The sequence below is a fragment of the Adiantum capillus-veneris genome, chromosome 4, assembly GCF_014529385.1.
Source record: "Adiantum capillus-veneris isolate H3 chromosome 4, ASM1452938v2, whole genome shotgun sequence".
Taxonomy (NCBI): Eukaryota; Viridiplantae; Streptophyta; class Polypodiopsida; order Polypodiales; family Pteridaceae; genus Adiantum; species Adiantum capillus-veneris.
The window spans coordinates 82,323,587-82,339,100 of record NC_140934.1 but is presented as its reverse complement, the minus strand read 5'-3'; the positions used below and the strand labels follow the sequence as shown (position 1 = coordinate 82,339,100).

Sequence of the window (15,514 nt, the reverse complement as noted above, 5' to 3'; positions counted from 1 at the left end):
CCCGCTCTACATGTGCATCCGTAGACGCAACCTGCACAACAAGGTCACTGCTCTGCACTCCATGCAAAGCACCCTGCAACCCACAAGCAAAAGAGACTCGCCTGCTCTCTCGCTCTCTACCTGGCTGCATGATCACAGAGACAGCACCGTCTCTCGCGTGATCCACATGCAATGGGTAACCTGTACCACTCCTGGCACCTCTCACAATCACTAGCGAACCCAAATGCATCACAAAATCTCGCTCTCGTAGCGAAATCTGACATCCACAATCTCTAAGCTAACCAATCGAGATCAAACTCACTGTCAAATCTGGTACATAGCGCACATGTCGTAACAAGTAAGATGCACCACTCGGTAATGACAGTCTCACATCTCCTGCACCTGCTATCGCATGCACCAATCCATCGGTCAAACGTACACTGCCAAGCATCCTGCTAGAATAGCTACAAAACCATTCACAATGCGGCGTGACATGAAACATAGCATCTGCGTCTAGCAACCACTGCGAAGGGAGTGCACTATCCACATGTATAGCATCTCGTGCATAGCTCGAGGTAAAAGTGACATCCCCGTCACTAGTATACTCCGACACTACATCCGCATCAACTGTCAAAGCAACTGAGTCCATGGCATCACTACATACATCTCTGAGACTGCCATGTCTCCTACGACGAAAACAACGCCGTCTAACGTGTCCAGAATGACCACAATACCAACATATCACCTGTCGGCATACTCGTGAATGTACATGTCTCACACGAGTCCTTGATGACTCAGATCTATCATACATATCATGTAATCTGCGCCAAAGTGCTCTCGAAGTAGTCTCATACATAACAAGAGCATATACAGATTCCGCAAGGTGCAAAGAGAGCGTAGATAGTGCCATTTCCTCTAGCTCCTGCCACTGATCGTCAGACATGTTTGAAGGTCTACCTGCATCACCACTCAATAGTGGATGCAACCCTCGCTGTGTCAATGCATCAAGCATACACTCTCTCCATGCCGCAAAGTCTGACCCATCAAACACACGCATCTGTGAGAGGTCACAATATGATCGATCACCTGTCTCTGCCATGAGCACAATGTAGCAAACTAGAAAGCAAAACCACCTCACCAACAACACCTGGAAACTGTCTACAAATATGGCCAGAAACACAATGTAAAACCTGTGAGACACACTCCAAAATAGAGCTCCCGCAATGTCAATACAAGCCTCACCTGCTCTAGTATCACACTGCAATCTGTGAGCTAATCACCAAGCCCACACTGTGCGGTATCGATGCATACACACGAACAAATCTCCCACCTGCAGAGAACACCGCACGCAAATGCTGAGTGCAACCCGCAATCTCTACCTAGATCGCATAAATGATGCGCATAAAACTCCTGGGAAAATTTCGCCAGAGTTTCGACGCACAATGGCTATCAACACAAAATAACCATTATCCTGCAAGCTCAATACAATGAGCAATCAATGCGCATCAAATTACACTCAACATGCATGCATAAGCTCTGCAAAACTATGGCAAACAATGCTCGAGATAACAAGACTCTCCCACCTGAGAGCAAACCACTGTCTCAAGCAAAGAAAGATACACAACTCCTCACTCTTGCGAGAGTGGATACCAAAACACAAAACTGTGTACAAACTGACAAAACCTGTCAAAGTGAGAGTAAACACTCGATCACAAACTATGGCGAGAATCTGGGAAAAATCCGACAGAATTTCCCCTGAAAACTGAGCAAAAAACTCAAGTACAATCTCTACCATAAACCATAACACTACTCAATGCCAATGAGTAGAAATGCCAAAATGGCTCCACATTTTCACATACAATGGCAATCCGCACTCAACGTACATCAACGGAGTGACCGCGCATAAGCAAGCGCCAAAAGATTTGCAATCCGGAAACTTGATCAATGCGAAAACAATGCTCTCAAGAGAGCTTACCGGCACTTGAAAGTGCTCGCCAAAATGCATATATGATGGGCATCAACCATGCGCCATAACCATATGCAAACCATTCGCAAAGACCATGAATCCAAGCACAAAATCACTGCCAAAGTATCCTGTGAAAACCAGTGAAAGAAGCTCCACCTGTGTGCTCCAAAAAATTGCGTCTCTCAAGAGACCGCTTCGGTGGTGTGTAAACGCCTCCGTACTTCGTTGCCCAAGTCTACCAAAAAACCCTCAAAGTATCCTGTGAAAACCAGTGAAAGAAGCTCCACCTGTGTGCTCCAAAAAACTGCGTCTCTCAAGAGACCGCTTCGGTGGTGTGTAAACGCCTCCGTACTTCGTTGCCCAAGTCTACCAAAAAACCCTCAAACCACAAGCTTAACACAAGCTACAATTGCATCTTCAGCTTAGAATTTATGCACTTAACTTCAAGCATCTCCCGTGCTTCCAAAAGTGCATCAAACTCGCACACAATGCGACAACAAAAAATCTGGAATTTCTGTATATAGTCAGTCTGAGTTGAATATCAGCAAAACGGTGAGGAATTTGCAAAAAGTTTCTTCTGCAAAGTTGTAGACCACGTCGAAACGAATGGGTTCTACGGTCAAAATTCTCAGATCTGCATTCTACAAGGAGAAAAATGAATCTGAAAACAATGCTGCTGCGCACACAGTTTTAGGGCAGCACCTTCACTTACACACAATCTTCCACACTCCTTTCTGAGCTTCCACAAAAGCATACATCACTCTCAACTGAGCTCACAAGCTCCCATTGCATTCTCACAAAGCTTCCAAGCTTTCTTAATCTCTCTACCGTCGAGAGCGAGCGAGCTATCGCCTCGAAGCTCTCAAAGCCGTCGTGCTCTCCGCGGTCACCATAGCTCTGATACCAATTGAAGGGGATCGGGGAGCACCACAGACGGAGAGTGAGAGAGAGAAGGAGACACATGACACACAGATATGGGTGGGGAGACTCCAAGAGTGAGCAGCCCCTATACACTTATGCTATGTATAAGGTATACAAGTCAGTGGGCGCCCAGACTCTGGGCGGCCGGGCAAGGCACAGACGCCTATACCCCAACAGAGGTGTTGCCTCGACGTGCCACTAATGTATTTTTTGCATGTTGGGAGAGGGGTAGACCGGTTGCTTGGACAACTCAACAATTCCTCACAGACATCACCATTAACATGTCACCTTCTCTCCCAAATCCAAGTACACAGATACCTAGACTAGACAACACATACACACACACAATGAGAATAGACTTGACAAAAACAGATTAAGAGAAAAGACTTAACAAAAACAGATTAAAAGAGATTGTAAGAGATGTTTCAACAATTTCTCACAGACAGACTAGACAACACACACACACACACACACACACACACACACACACAAAGAGAATAGATTTGACAAAGACAGAGTGTAAGAGATGTAGACATAATTAGAAGACATGCAACATGAGTTAGCATAGTCTAGGAGAAAAGAACAAAGAATCTTGCAAATGAATGTCCTAAAATCGTAGCCCCAAACTCCATGGCACCCCTTATTGTGGAGTTTGGTATTTAACTTATTATTTGAGTCTTTGGGTGCCAGAAAGCATAAGCTTTTAGCAAGTCAATGATAGTGCGATTAGTGACTTTGGTTTGACCATTAGACTCAATATGCAATGTAGAAGTAAAATCGAGTGTAGTTCCAAGATTTTCAAAAACAGTAGCCCAAAAAGCACTACAAAATTTGGAGTCTTGATCAGATATTATGACTTTAGGCAAACCATGATGTGGAAAGACAATTTTAAAAAATAGAAGTGCAGCGTGATGTGCTATGAGTGTTTTCTTACAAGGAATGAAGTATGCTCATTTAGAAGAATGATCAATAACAATCCAAATCATATCATGCTTGTGAACAATGAGTGGAAAACCAGTAACAAAATCCATTGAAATGTGTTCCCAAGGTTTTTTAGGAATGGGAAGAGGGTTTAAAAGTCCCAATTTCTTACATGTTGTTGCTTTGATCTTTTGGCAAATCAAACAGGTTGAAACATATTGTTTAACATCCCTTTTCATATCAGGCACGACATAAGTTTTGAAAACTAGCAACAAATCCCTTATGTTCAGCATAGGGTAGTTTGTGCAATTCTTCATGATCAATGTACGAAAGGGTTTAGCTACACACAATTTTTTTTAGAAATAAAGAAATTTTTCTTGAATGGTGTATTCCAAAAATATGTGCACAGAATTGTCAAAACATATGCAACCATGCGGTTTTGAAATCATCATCTTGTGTATAAGTGTCTGGCATAAAATCAAATGAAGTACCCATAATGGTTGATAGTGTATTCCAAAAATGTGTGCAAAGAATTGTCAAAACATGTGCAACCATGTGGTTATGAAATCATCATCTTGTGTATAAGTGTTAGGCATAAAATCAAATGAAGTACTCGTAATGGTTGATAGATTATTAAGACGGGGTCTTTGACTCAAAGCATCAACTACAATATTTTCCTTACCATGTTGGTATTGAATGTTGGGTTGAAAACTTTGAATGTAGATAGCTCTAGTGAGAATTCACCCTCATGGGACATGCAATAAGTGATGTGCTCCACTCAAGTACTAAAGTGGACTAGATGTAAAAGAGAGGCCTCCAATTTTGATACCCAAAACTCAAATAATAAATTAAATATCAAACTCCACAAGAAGGGGTGTTGTGGAGTTTGGGGCTATGATTTTAGGCCATTCACTTGCAAAATTCTTTGCTCTTCTTCTTAGACTATGCTAAATTATGTTGTGTACCCTCTAATTATGTCACATCTCTTACAGTCTCCTACTCTCTGTCTTTGTCAAATCTATTCTCTTTGTGTGTGTGTGTGTGTGTGTGTGTACTTGGATTTGGGAGAGACGATGACATGTTGATGGTGATGTCTGTGAGGAATTGTTGAATTGTCCAAGCAACCGGTCTCCCCCTCTCCCAACAGTGGTATCAAAGCTTTTGGTTCGAGGAAAATTGGTGATGGAATTCAAATTTTAGGAGCAAACTGTGAATTTGTAGCATCGAGTTTGCCAATCAAGGCTAATCGGTGATTAATCGACAAATCGACAAATTAATTTTGCCCATCAACATCGAGATTCGATATGGCCAATTTAAATTTCAATCAATGGCTAACTCTTGTCGATTGTGAAGACAAGAGAGAGAAAGAGTCAAGGAAAACAGAAGGGCTTGAAGATTTTGAATAAAGGTTATCCAAAATTGGTCATCGAAGAGCTTAAATAAGAAAAGGAATTAACTTCGGAATTAAACAAGGAAATTAAGAAGATACAATCTTTTCGAGCACTCAAAGCTATTTTAAAGGAGAAATTGTGGTTCAAGATGGAGCCGGTAAGCAATTGAACTAGAGTGCTTCGTCACCCTGCATAATCGGAAGTGGTTGAAGTATCGAGGCATTGAAGAAGAGTATATATTAGTGAAAAGGACATAGAAGTGAAGGCTGAGAGAGAGAGAGAGAGAGAGAGAGGTTGCTGTTTTTTTTCTGACAAATCTTTTTAGCGTATGGGAGTAGAAGTGACTCGAACGTGCAGAAATGTATATACTGTTTTCATCTCATGCAAGCATTGAACAAGAGTATACATCCGTAAAGAAGAATGAAGAAATGAAAGGTGAGAGAGAGAGGGAGAGAGAGAGAGAGGGGGAGAGAGATAGAGCGCTTATTATTTGTTTTGCAGAAATGTTGTTACGCTAAGTGAGTGTAAGTCACTGAAACGATTTGATATAAATAGCATGCCAAAAAGTTGACGCATCAAGAACGGAACTAGCGAACGAGAGTTGAGAAGGCTTTGAATGTAGCATGCAATGACTTCTTTAAAATGAAATGGATAGAAGTTATGTGGAGAAGAGGAGGAGGACTAGGTAACAACACATATCAGTGGGAGTTTTTGATGCAGGAAGATAGGGCTATATCGGTAAGATGCTCTTCAGAGTTGCGCGTGTGGGAAACTGGTTGACAGAAAAATAGCGCGAAACGAATTGTTTAGCTGACTGAAGGTGGCTGGGGACCACGTTAGAGTAATTTAATTCTATAGTCTCGAGTAGGCCGAGCACGTCCGCAATATGAACGAACAACATACAATGGTGTTTTGTGGAGCAACCAGCTAGCACGGCGATGTCGATGGTGATTTGTCGACCGAGTGTATTCCAAGTGATGTAATGTGGATGCCATGGGGTAGGTGGCTGAACTGGCCATGGAATGAACTCACTCCATTTATGCATGTAGTGTCTGAGGACCCGCTCTTGCAAATGTGGGTAAAGACAGTATTGCAACATATACATTGCAGTCTGAAATTCTGACTGCTGCTCAATCAGATCAACTGGAATCGGCCTACCCATTCTAAATTGAAAAGAAAAAGATTTCAATCAAAGAAGTTGATAAGTTGTCATGTCTGCCATAGTTTGAATGAAAAAAAAAAAGACATTGTTGTAGCCAACGACCAACGTTATATGACAAAGACAGTGAACAAAACAATGAAATGAAGATGGCAGAAGTTCACAACTATACCTTCTTATTTTTTTTCAAAAAATAATATTTTCTCAACCTTGGTGGATGGCCAGAACAAACGTTATAACCTAATGCAGTTGTTGTTTTGTGTTGTTTAATATAGAAATGTTCTAAGTTTCTAGCTTTATGTATATTGGTACTGGATGCTAAAGTGGTAATTTCAAAATTGTCCTCGAAAGGACTATGTGCCTGCATGTTCGCTTGCATTCTCCTGGGAGGATTGCGCTTGTGCTGGCTAATGCGTTTATGGACGTTATTTGTAACTCCGATGTATCTCCTATCGTTTTTCGTGCAGCGTATACTGTAGACTTGTATTCTTCCCGCGACGTTGCTTTTTCTGGGGTGGAAAGCCGATGCTTGTCTCTGGTTGTTGATGAGTGTCTAAATCTGCAGTCCATGTAGATTGGTTAGGCCAATTAAAAAATGACGGTGCTGTGGAGAAATGAATGGAAGCTAGTGATACTTGTTATCCATACTTGCCTTGGTCTATCGCAACTGGCTCGTATGGAGAGGCTGGTTGTCCGTAATTTACTGCCTTGTGTTCACTGTAGTGCCATGCTACCTTCTGGATTGTGATAGGTGGATTAGTTGCATCGTGTGTGTGGTTTGCCGAAGTCATGAAATTTGTCAAGATAGCGGCACAGTTTTCTTGAGTAGCTTTTGAAAGTTCAGCTAAGTCAATGTTGTAACCAAACCGAAGCTGCTCCATCGTGTACAGTGTAACTCCTTCACTTTTTGTGTCGAGGAGTTGTTGTGCTTCAACATTACGCAACATATTGTCATCATCCTCGTATTGGATGTCAAGCTCTTCAAGTATTTGCTTCATGAGACCTGCAGGATGTAGGAGCAAGCTAGTTAGTGTAACAGACAGAAGGCATTATATTTTTCTTTCCTGATAGTACCTATTGTCATTCTGTCTGTGCTTGGTGTGGCCATCGTTTGGTTTAGAGCTTTATATCTTGCTTCGCACTTATTCATGAAGTTGCGACGCTCTTGAAAAGTATGGAACCCCTTAATATACGCATGGGGTTTCTCGCCTTCTGAGTTAGCTAGTCTCATCTGCTTAGTCGTGAGGTAAAATCTCTTAGGTTGTATCGCTGGTTGCGTTTCCTTTGCATTGTTTGTGTATTGCTTGAAGAGCTGCACAGTAAGATGAGTGATTGATTCGCATGTGTATACATAGGCACATGCAAGATCAGACAAGCGTGCAAAAGGTACCGTGTTGTGATCCATTGTTTGATTCAGTTTCCTGCATGTAAAAATAATTATTTTGACGATCTGTTGTAGTATTTCTGAAGCATAAGATCGGACAAATGTTCAAACTCAAATGAATGAATTGAAAAAGGGAAGAGTAGTAAATTTACAAAAGGTGGATCAGAGTGAGTAGGGGTGATAAGGAAGATGTCTCAGCAATGCAACATATTGAACATGAAAAGTCCACAGAAGAGAAGATAAGTAGTTAAACAAAAATTCCTAGTTTATATACAAGGCAGTTACAAGGCGATTTCATCAGTTTAATAGAAAGAGGAATTGAGACTGGAGAGGGCGTAGGAAACATTCCCAGCTAGAAGTTCAAAAATCTAGATGGTGTGAATATCTCTGGCGTAGGGAGCTGTAGTAAATGTAGCCGGGTTCGCTCAGTGACGCGTGATAGCGTCACGTATAGAAGGCCAGGGGCAAAAACTTCTTTTACAATGAGCAAGACGTTGGTGTTGATTGTTGCACCTTGGGACTTGTGTCCAGTCATAGCGTAGGCGAGAGCTAGTGGGAATGTGGATTTATGGTACCAGTGCCCATTGAATGTCCGTCTGCTATGCTTTGACCGTCGAAGTGTAAGTTCCTGTTTGGATGTGTCGAGTGTGACTTTGATTGCTTTGACGCCTCCTTCTTCATCTTGGAGGACTTCGTCTACGCGACACAGTGATCCATTGGCTGCTCCAATTGTTAAGTCTATGTTCTCTGTTATCAGCGCCTTTGCTCCTTCTGCTATTCTGTCAATTTCGTGGAAGTTGGGATCTTCAAGCCATGCTTGGAGCTCAGGGACGTTGTGTGCATTTGTCTTGAGGCCGATTTGGATGATGTGACTATTCTGATGGAAGCGTGCCAAGAGAAGGTTATTATAATATCGAACGTCACTCTTGTGTGTGCAAATGATTGTCATATTCCTATCCATGTGTTGCTCTATTTGATCCTGCGTTATGATGCGGTCACCGAGCGCATCGTGGATCTCTTTCTTTGTGGGGAGCCTGACTCTTATTGTATTGAGGAACTCTATGAAAGAGATATCTTTTGCATGGCGCTTTGAGCAAGACATAATGTACGTAGTAGGAGTGGACCAATAAGTGGAGCTTGTGATGTGGCCTGAGTAGCAATGATCACTTTGATGTCTGCATACCAGCGGCAACTGTGCCAAATCACTGAACAAGAAGAGCTTTTTATCTTTGAATGGGTCTAGCAGTGTGCAGTTGGTGACATTCACAATTTGTCGTACTATGAGATCAAAAGTTTTCTTTGTCAACATAGAAATCTCGTCTATGATAATCGTGTCTTCTTCTTTGATACTGACATATCTGTCATCAGTTTCGGAGATTGACAGGGGATACTGTTGTGTGCGCACTGGTATCTTGAATTGGTAATGGACAGTTGTTGAGATGCTGCTTAACCTCGTGGCCGCTGCACCAATCGAAGCAGCGAGCATGACAGTTTTCCCTTGCATTATGATTTGGCTTGTGATATATCTTATGAGGAAGCTTTTGCCACTGCCAGGAGTGCCTGTGATCAAATGCAGACCACCTGTTGGTTGCTGTGAGCTTCTTGTAGATCTCTGCTTGTTCAGATGTCAATGACGCATTGTCGTGCAGCTCCGCTTCCATGATAAGAAAAAGAGCAGAGAAATGCAAGCTAAGCTTCTTTGAAGCCTACTTGATTAATGGTCAGGGATGAGGGCTTATTAACAGGCCAAGTTTAATGATTAATGTATGCCAGATGCGGCTTAAAAGGGCCAACAGATGCCTTCATGATGCCAAAAATGATTATGCTTGAAGTGAGCACAGATGGGAGTTTATGATCTAGAACTGTAGTGCTTGAAGTGCTCTACCGGCATGTCTTTACGGCTTGCCACGTCATAAAAGGGAATTCATGTCAAATGTGATAAATGTGATACCACATAATAAGGCCGCCCAAGGAAAGAAGATGGCCGCCCACCAAAGCCTAAAAGCATGGCCACCCAAATAAAGGGGTTAAGTGAGTGTGAAATAAGAGGAGAAAAAGGAGGCGATGGCGTGGAAGCTGCGAACAGGTAGCGCATGGAGGAGCTTTTTGTTCACTGCGAGCACGGAGATCCTCGGATCGTGACGTGCAAGAAGCGAAAAACTTTCAGCACGGCGGCGTAATGCTATTCGGCAGCGCTGTTAGAGAATTTCGTACTGGTCACCGTCCGGGCTTGCCACGTCATAAAAGGGAATTCATGCACCACATCAGTCACGGCGCCGTGACTGATGGGTTTAGGCAAATATAGTAAAGGGCAGCGCGTAAGGGATAAGAAGATAGGGATTCGAAGGGAAAGCAGAAGAGGGGAAGGAAGCTCTCTATCCTCTCTCTCGACCTCGGCTAATGGAGGCAAAGCTCCTTGGCTAACGGGAGAACGAGAAGAGGGGAGAAGCTCAAAGGCAGCAAGAAGAAGGAGGGTAAGCAAGAGAGGGTTCTCTATCTCTCTCTCGGCCATGGCGAAATAGAGGAGCCGGTGTGAGCGGGATGAAAACACACAGAACGCCTCTATAACGACCCGACACACACTCTTGGGAAGATACACACACACACACTATGGGGCACCACTCGGCTTACACAACCCTCCTGGCCGAGACAGGAAACACACCCATGGAGTGAGAGGAGAGAGACTATCCACTTGCCCACTCCACACACACACACACACACCCCCAAAAAACTCAGCTCAAAAGAGGAGAAATTCTGATGTTTAGATACAAATGAGATTGGGCCAACACCAATGGGGCAAACAGCTCACACAATATGGGTAAAAGATACCAGATACAATCACAAATTGGAGCAGAAGCTTCGCTCATAGGAGAAACTTACACAACCAAAACAACAGAAAAAGAGTGAGGAATTTGGAAAAATGGACAGCGCCATCACGTCCGGAACGGCCCAAAACCCAGTCTACAATGTCAAAGTGCTCAAATCCGACCTCGGATGAGCAGCTTACGGCCAAAACAGGCTCCAAAAACCCCAAAAACACACCTGCGGCTGTTCCTCCTCTCTTCTCCACGTTTTTTCTGGTCTTCTCTCTGTTTTTTCAGTTCCCACACTTAGCTTTATTAGTTAGGCACCCTTGGCCTTTTAGATGACCTCAAACGGACCCCGAACAGGCCAAAAACTGACCTTGTAGTGCATAGTTGTCACCTTTTTGCATCATCCGCACATCTGGCACTCAACATTTTTCAATAATGCGTCTCGCAACCACATGAAGTGGCCCCAAAATATGGTCCTCATGATGAACTTTCTGCATAATTCTCACAAGAAAACACCCACGTTGTGTCCGTACTTCTCCGCGTGCAAGTATTGACCCCATTTGCCGTCCTGACGCCACTAGATGCCATATGATGCACCTGCTTACCTCATGTCTTCAGCCCGCGGATAGCTTCCTCGAGAAGTTTTACGCGCTACCAACTCCTCATTATTATAGAAAAAACACACTGGTACTAGTAATAGTGAAAATCGATGCACTATGTACATGTTGTCCTACCTGTACACATGTGGGCCCCACGTAACCACCTGGCTCTGAAAAATGGGCAATTCTTTATTTGATGTACCATGCATGTATATGTACATATGCGCAATCCCTTGCTCCAAAAAACTCCTGACATAATTTTCCCATCCCCTAGCCTGCTAGATCATTCATGATCAGCAGCAGCAAAGAGAGATATGAGACTCGCAGCGTCACAGGTCTCCTCATCCCTCACAGACATCACTTTCTCCACAGAAAGCTCATCCTGCTCCACCATCATCAATCTAGCATGATAAAATTTAAGACACAATCCATTTACCCTTGACTTATGTAGAACCCCATCCAGGTTAGCCAACTGATATGTACCATTCGAGAAACACTCCACTACCTTGAAAGGGCCTTCGCACTTAATTTGAAACTTCTTTTGGAAGGTGTTGTCCAGCTTACTGTTGTAGCGCAAAACCAAGTCATGCTTCTTGATACCCTTACTTTTGACCTTTTCATTTATCTTTGCCAAAGCCTTATCTTGCATGTGCCCATAATGCTCCAATGCGCTCATCCTATCCAACTGAACCTCTTGTAACTGCAAGAGCCTCTCTTTGAATGCATCACTAGGCGGCCCAAGCAACTTCTCTAACATCTTGACCGCAGGCAACTCTACTTCCACAGGCAATAGTGCTTCCTTTCCATACACCATATGAAATGGAGTAAACCCTGTACCTGTCTTCACCGAAGTACGGTAAGCCCATAATGCACTAGGCAATTCCAAATCCCAATTCTTTCCTTGGTGCTCTATCACTTTAGAAAGAATTTGTACCAACTCACCATTGAATCTTTCATTTAAGCCATTACACTGCGGGTAATAAGGAGTGGTATGCTGATGCCTAAACTTCATCTTTGTACATAAAAAGTCTAGCAGTTTAGCTCTAATCCTGGCCCCTTATCTGAAAGTAGCTCTAATGGCACCCCAAACTTGCAACATATTTCATCATACACAAATTTTGCCACATCCTTTGCAGTGATCTATTTTACTGCTATAGCCTCTGCCCATCTAGAGAGATAGTCCACCGCAGTCAAGATATGGCTTTTGCCCCTGCTTGTGATAGGTAACGGGCCTATTGCATCAATCCCCCACTTTTCAAACACATCAAACGCCATAATGGTTTTTCGTAGCTCTGGCTTCAAAACTCTCTTCCCAAATGCTTGACACCTATTGCAAGACCTACACCAATGGTGAACATCCTTATGCAAACTAGGCCATACATACCCCTCTTGCAAGATCTTATGCAAGGTGATCTTTAGAGAAAAATGTCCACCACATGCGCCTTCATGACTCTCTTCCAACACTCTGTAAAGCTCCTCCCGCCAAGGTACACGTCTCAACACGAGATCAGCCCCTTTCATGTATAAGACATCACCAATCAATTTGTACCTGTATGCTCTACGCACAAAGCCATACTTCTTAGACTTCTGAATTTCCTTTGGAATGATTTCTGTTAGCAAAAACTCCTCTTCTTGAGCCAAACTTTCCCGGCCATGATAAAGAGGTAAAGTGGTCCTCAACACAAATAGCTCGCCAATCATGCCTTGAGCTGCTTCATGTGCCTCTCCATTTAGAGCACGTTCAATGTGTCTGATGCTCCATGCTTCAAACTTTTTTAATAGGCCTTTAATTCTGAAGCACATTTCCTTCAATGAGGTGTTCTTGCTCTTCCACACACCCAGCACTTGCTTCACCACTAACAAGGCATCACCTTTTATGCTCAACCTTCGAACCCCATGCTTCAAACAAATGTGTAATCCGGCTTCCAGAGTAGCATATTCAGCCTCATTGTTACTATGAGCATCCAATTTGAACCCTCTCTTGCATACTAGCTTCCCCTCTGGATCATAAAGTGCTATACCCCCTGAGGCTGCATCATGGCTCTTTCTGTATGAACCATCAAAGAACAACACATGTGCATTGCTGATTTGTGGCACTTATTCAACTACCTTTCTCACCACCTCTTCCTTAACAATAAGGGGATTCTCCTTGTAGGTCAACAGATCAGCTAGGGTAGCCCTTGTACTATCTTCCACTAGAAAAGAGAACTCAAACTCTTGCAGCTCAATTACCCATTTCTTCACCACATTTGACATGTTAGTACCATTAATTAACTGTGGAAAAAAGGCATAACTCATCAAGAAAACAAAAGGTCATGGTAGCAAGTAATGACGAAATCGTCAACAAGCAAATATTACACTGGCCATCACTAGCTCTACTTCCGAGAATTTTCTCTGCTACCAACTTCACTCGGCTTGCACAATACACTGGCCTCATATAATGGCTGCCCTTCCCCTTTTGCAATAGCATGGCTCCAATGGCATCATCCCCTACTGATGGATTTACATAAAACACTTTCTCCCAATCAGGAGCCTGCATGGCTGACAACCCCCCTAACACCTCTTTCACCTCTTGAAACACTTCTTCACACTTGTCATCCCATTTCAATGGATCATGCTTTGCCACTTGTTGTAATGGATAAAGAATCTGAGAAGACAATGGAATAAACCTTGCCATGTACTTCACTTTGTGTATAAAGGTTGCCAATTGCTTCGTACTCGTAGGTGATGGAAGAAGAATAATAGACTTAACCTTGTCTGGATCAGCCTCAATGCCATTTTCTGACACCATGTGGCCCAATAACTTCACCCTTGGCTGTGCTAGATGACATTTCTTTGGATTTAGTTGTCCTCCACATTCATCATATCGAGCCAATACCATCTACACCTTCTCATGGTGTTCAGCCCTATTGCTATAAACACAGAAGTCATCCATAAAAGCTTTAACACAACTACCAATGAATGGTTCCAACACCCAATTTGCTCTCTCTTGATAGAAGGAAGGTCCATTTGACAACCCAAATGGCAATACTGTGTAGCAATAGCAGCCCCATGGCGTAATGAAAGTTGTTTTTGTGCGGTCTTTAAGAGAAATCTTCAATTGAAAATAGCCTGAAAAACCATCACACACAATGTACCTCTCATAACCCGCCACTGAATCCAAGATCTGATCAATGAATGGAAGAGGATATGGGTTCTTCTTAGTGGCTGCATTTAAGGGCTTAAAATCTACACAAATTCTCCACTTCCCATCCTTCTTTGGACTGACCACCACTGGACTCACCCATTCTGTGGTCTCCACTGGGACTATGAACCCTGCCTTCAATAACTTGTCCACCTCTTCCCGCAAGGCTTTCATTTGCGCTTGACCCATCCTTCTTAACCTTTGTCGCACTGGCTTAGCTCCTTCTTTCAGCTCTATATGCATCTCTTCTCCCTTGAACCCTCTGATCTCTTCATATGAAGTAATGAACAAATCAGGAAAACTAGCCAGCATGTGCAAATATATCTCCTTCTCCATAGCTGAGAGGTCTCCGTTGATCATTTGTGTCATCAATTCCTGCTTCTTTGACAACTCAACTTTGGTTTGCATCAGCCCTTCAATCACTTCATAAGGCCCTTCACTTTCATCCTCGACTTCATTTGCAAATGCGATTAAACCAGACTCCTAGATTTCTTTATCCATCAAAAGAAATGCAACATCAGCATGCTCATCACTGCTGGTAGTGCTATTACTGTCCTCATCTGTCACCGTGGAAGAGTCTTCATCACTAGACTCATCCTTATCTTCATAAAGCTCCTCTAATCGTTTCCTTGTGTCCATATTGTATAGCTTCTTGGTACCTGTCTTTCCATAGAGGCTAATCGTACCATGTCGCCAATCTTGAATAGCTCCCACTGCACGTAACCATGGTCTGCCCAGTATAATAGGATATGCTCCCAACCCTGCTGGCATCACATGAAAATCAACCACTGCCTTTGCATCATATGCCTCCACTTCTAAGCTCTTTACAACACCCAAGCATTTTACTTTTTGATGGTTTGCCAATCTGATCCGAAAACCTGACACCCCAGCCACTGTGAGACCCATCTTCTCAACGCATGAGTGTGTTATGACGCATATTTGGGCTCCGCCATCCACATAACCTTGTCCCAAATTTTTCCTTTTATGCCACACATCTACTATTGGACAAATGTCTGGTAGCTCATCCATTGCCAACACCTTTACTGAACCTCTCTCTGGCTCTTTCTCCATTGGGTTAACCATCCTCTTCCACTGTCGCTTTAGCTTAGGCACTATCTCTATAAGATGCCCAAAAGTAACATCTGCCTTCCTGCTCGTCAGATCCTCCTTCAAGTCATAGCTTAATTGCCCATCCCC

The 15,514-nt window shown here is 43.1% G+C and overlaps 1 protein-coding gene across 1 annotated transcript; it reads right to left on the bottom strand.

The window, feature by feature from the left end:
* Positions 1 to 8,073: 8,073 nt before the first annotated feature.
* On the bottom strand, positions 8,074 to 9,225 carry LOC147459501 (uncharacterized). Its single transcript, XM_086511602.1, has one exon. The coding sequence runs from the start codon at positions 9,223 to 9,225 to the stop codon at positions 8,074 to 8,076; it is 1,152 nt and encodes a 383-aa protein (XP_086367728.1).
* Between the last annotated feature and the right edge of the window lie 6,289 nt (positions 9,226 to 15,514).

Coding starts and splice junctions, on each gene's coding strand:
- LOC147459501 (XM_086511602.1), bottom strand. CDS start 9,225: ATGCAAGGGAAAACTGTCATGCTCGCTGCTTCGATTGGTGCAGCGGCC.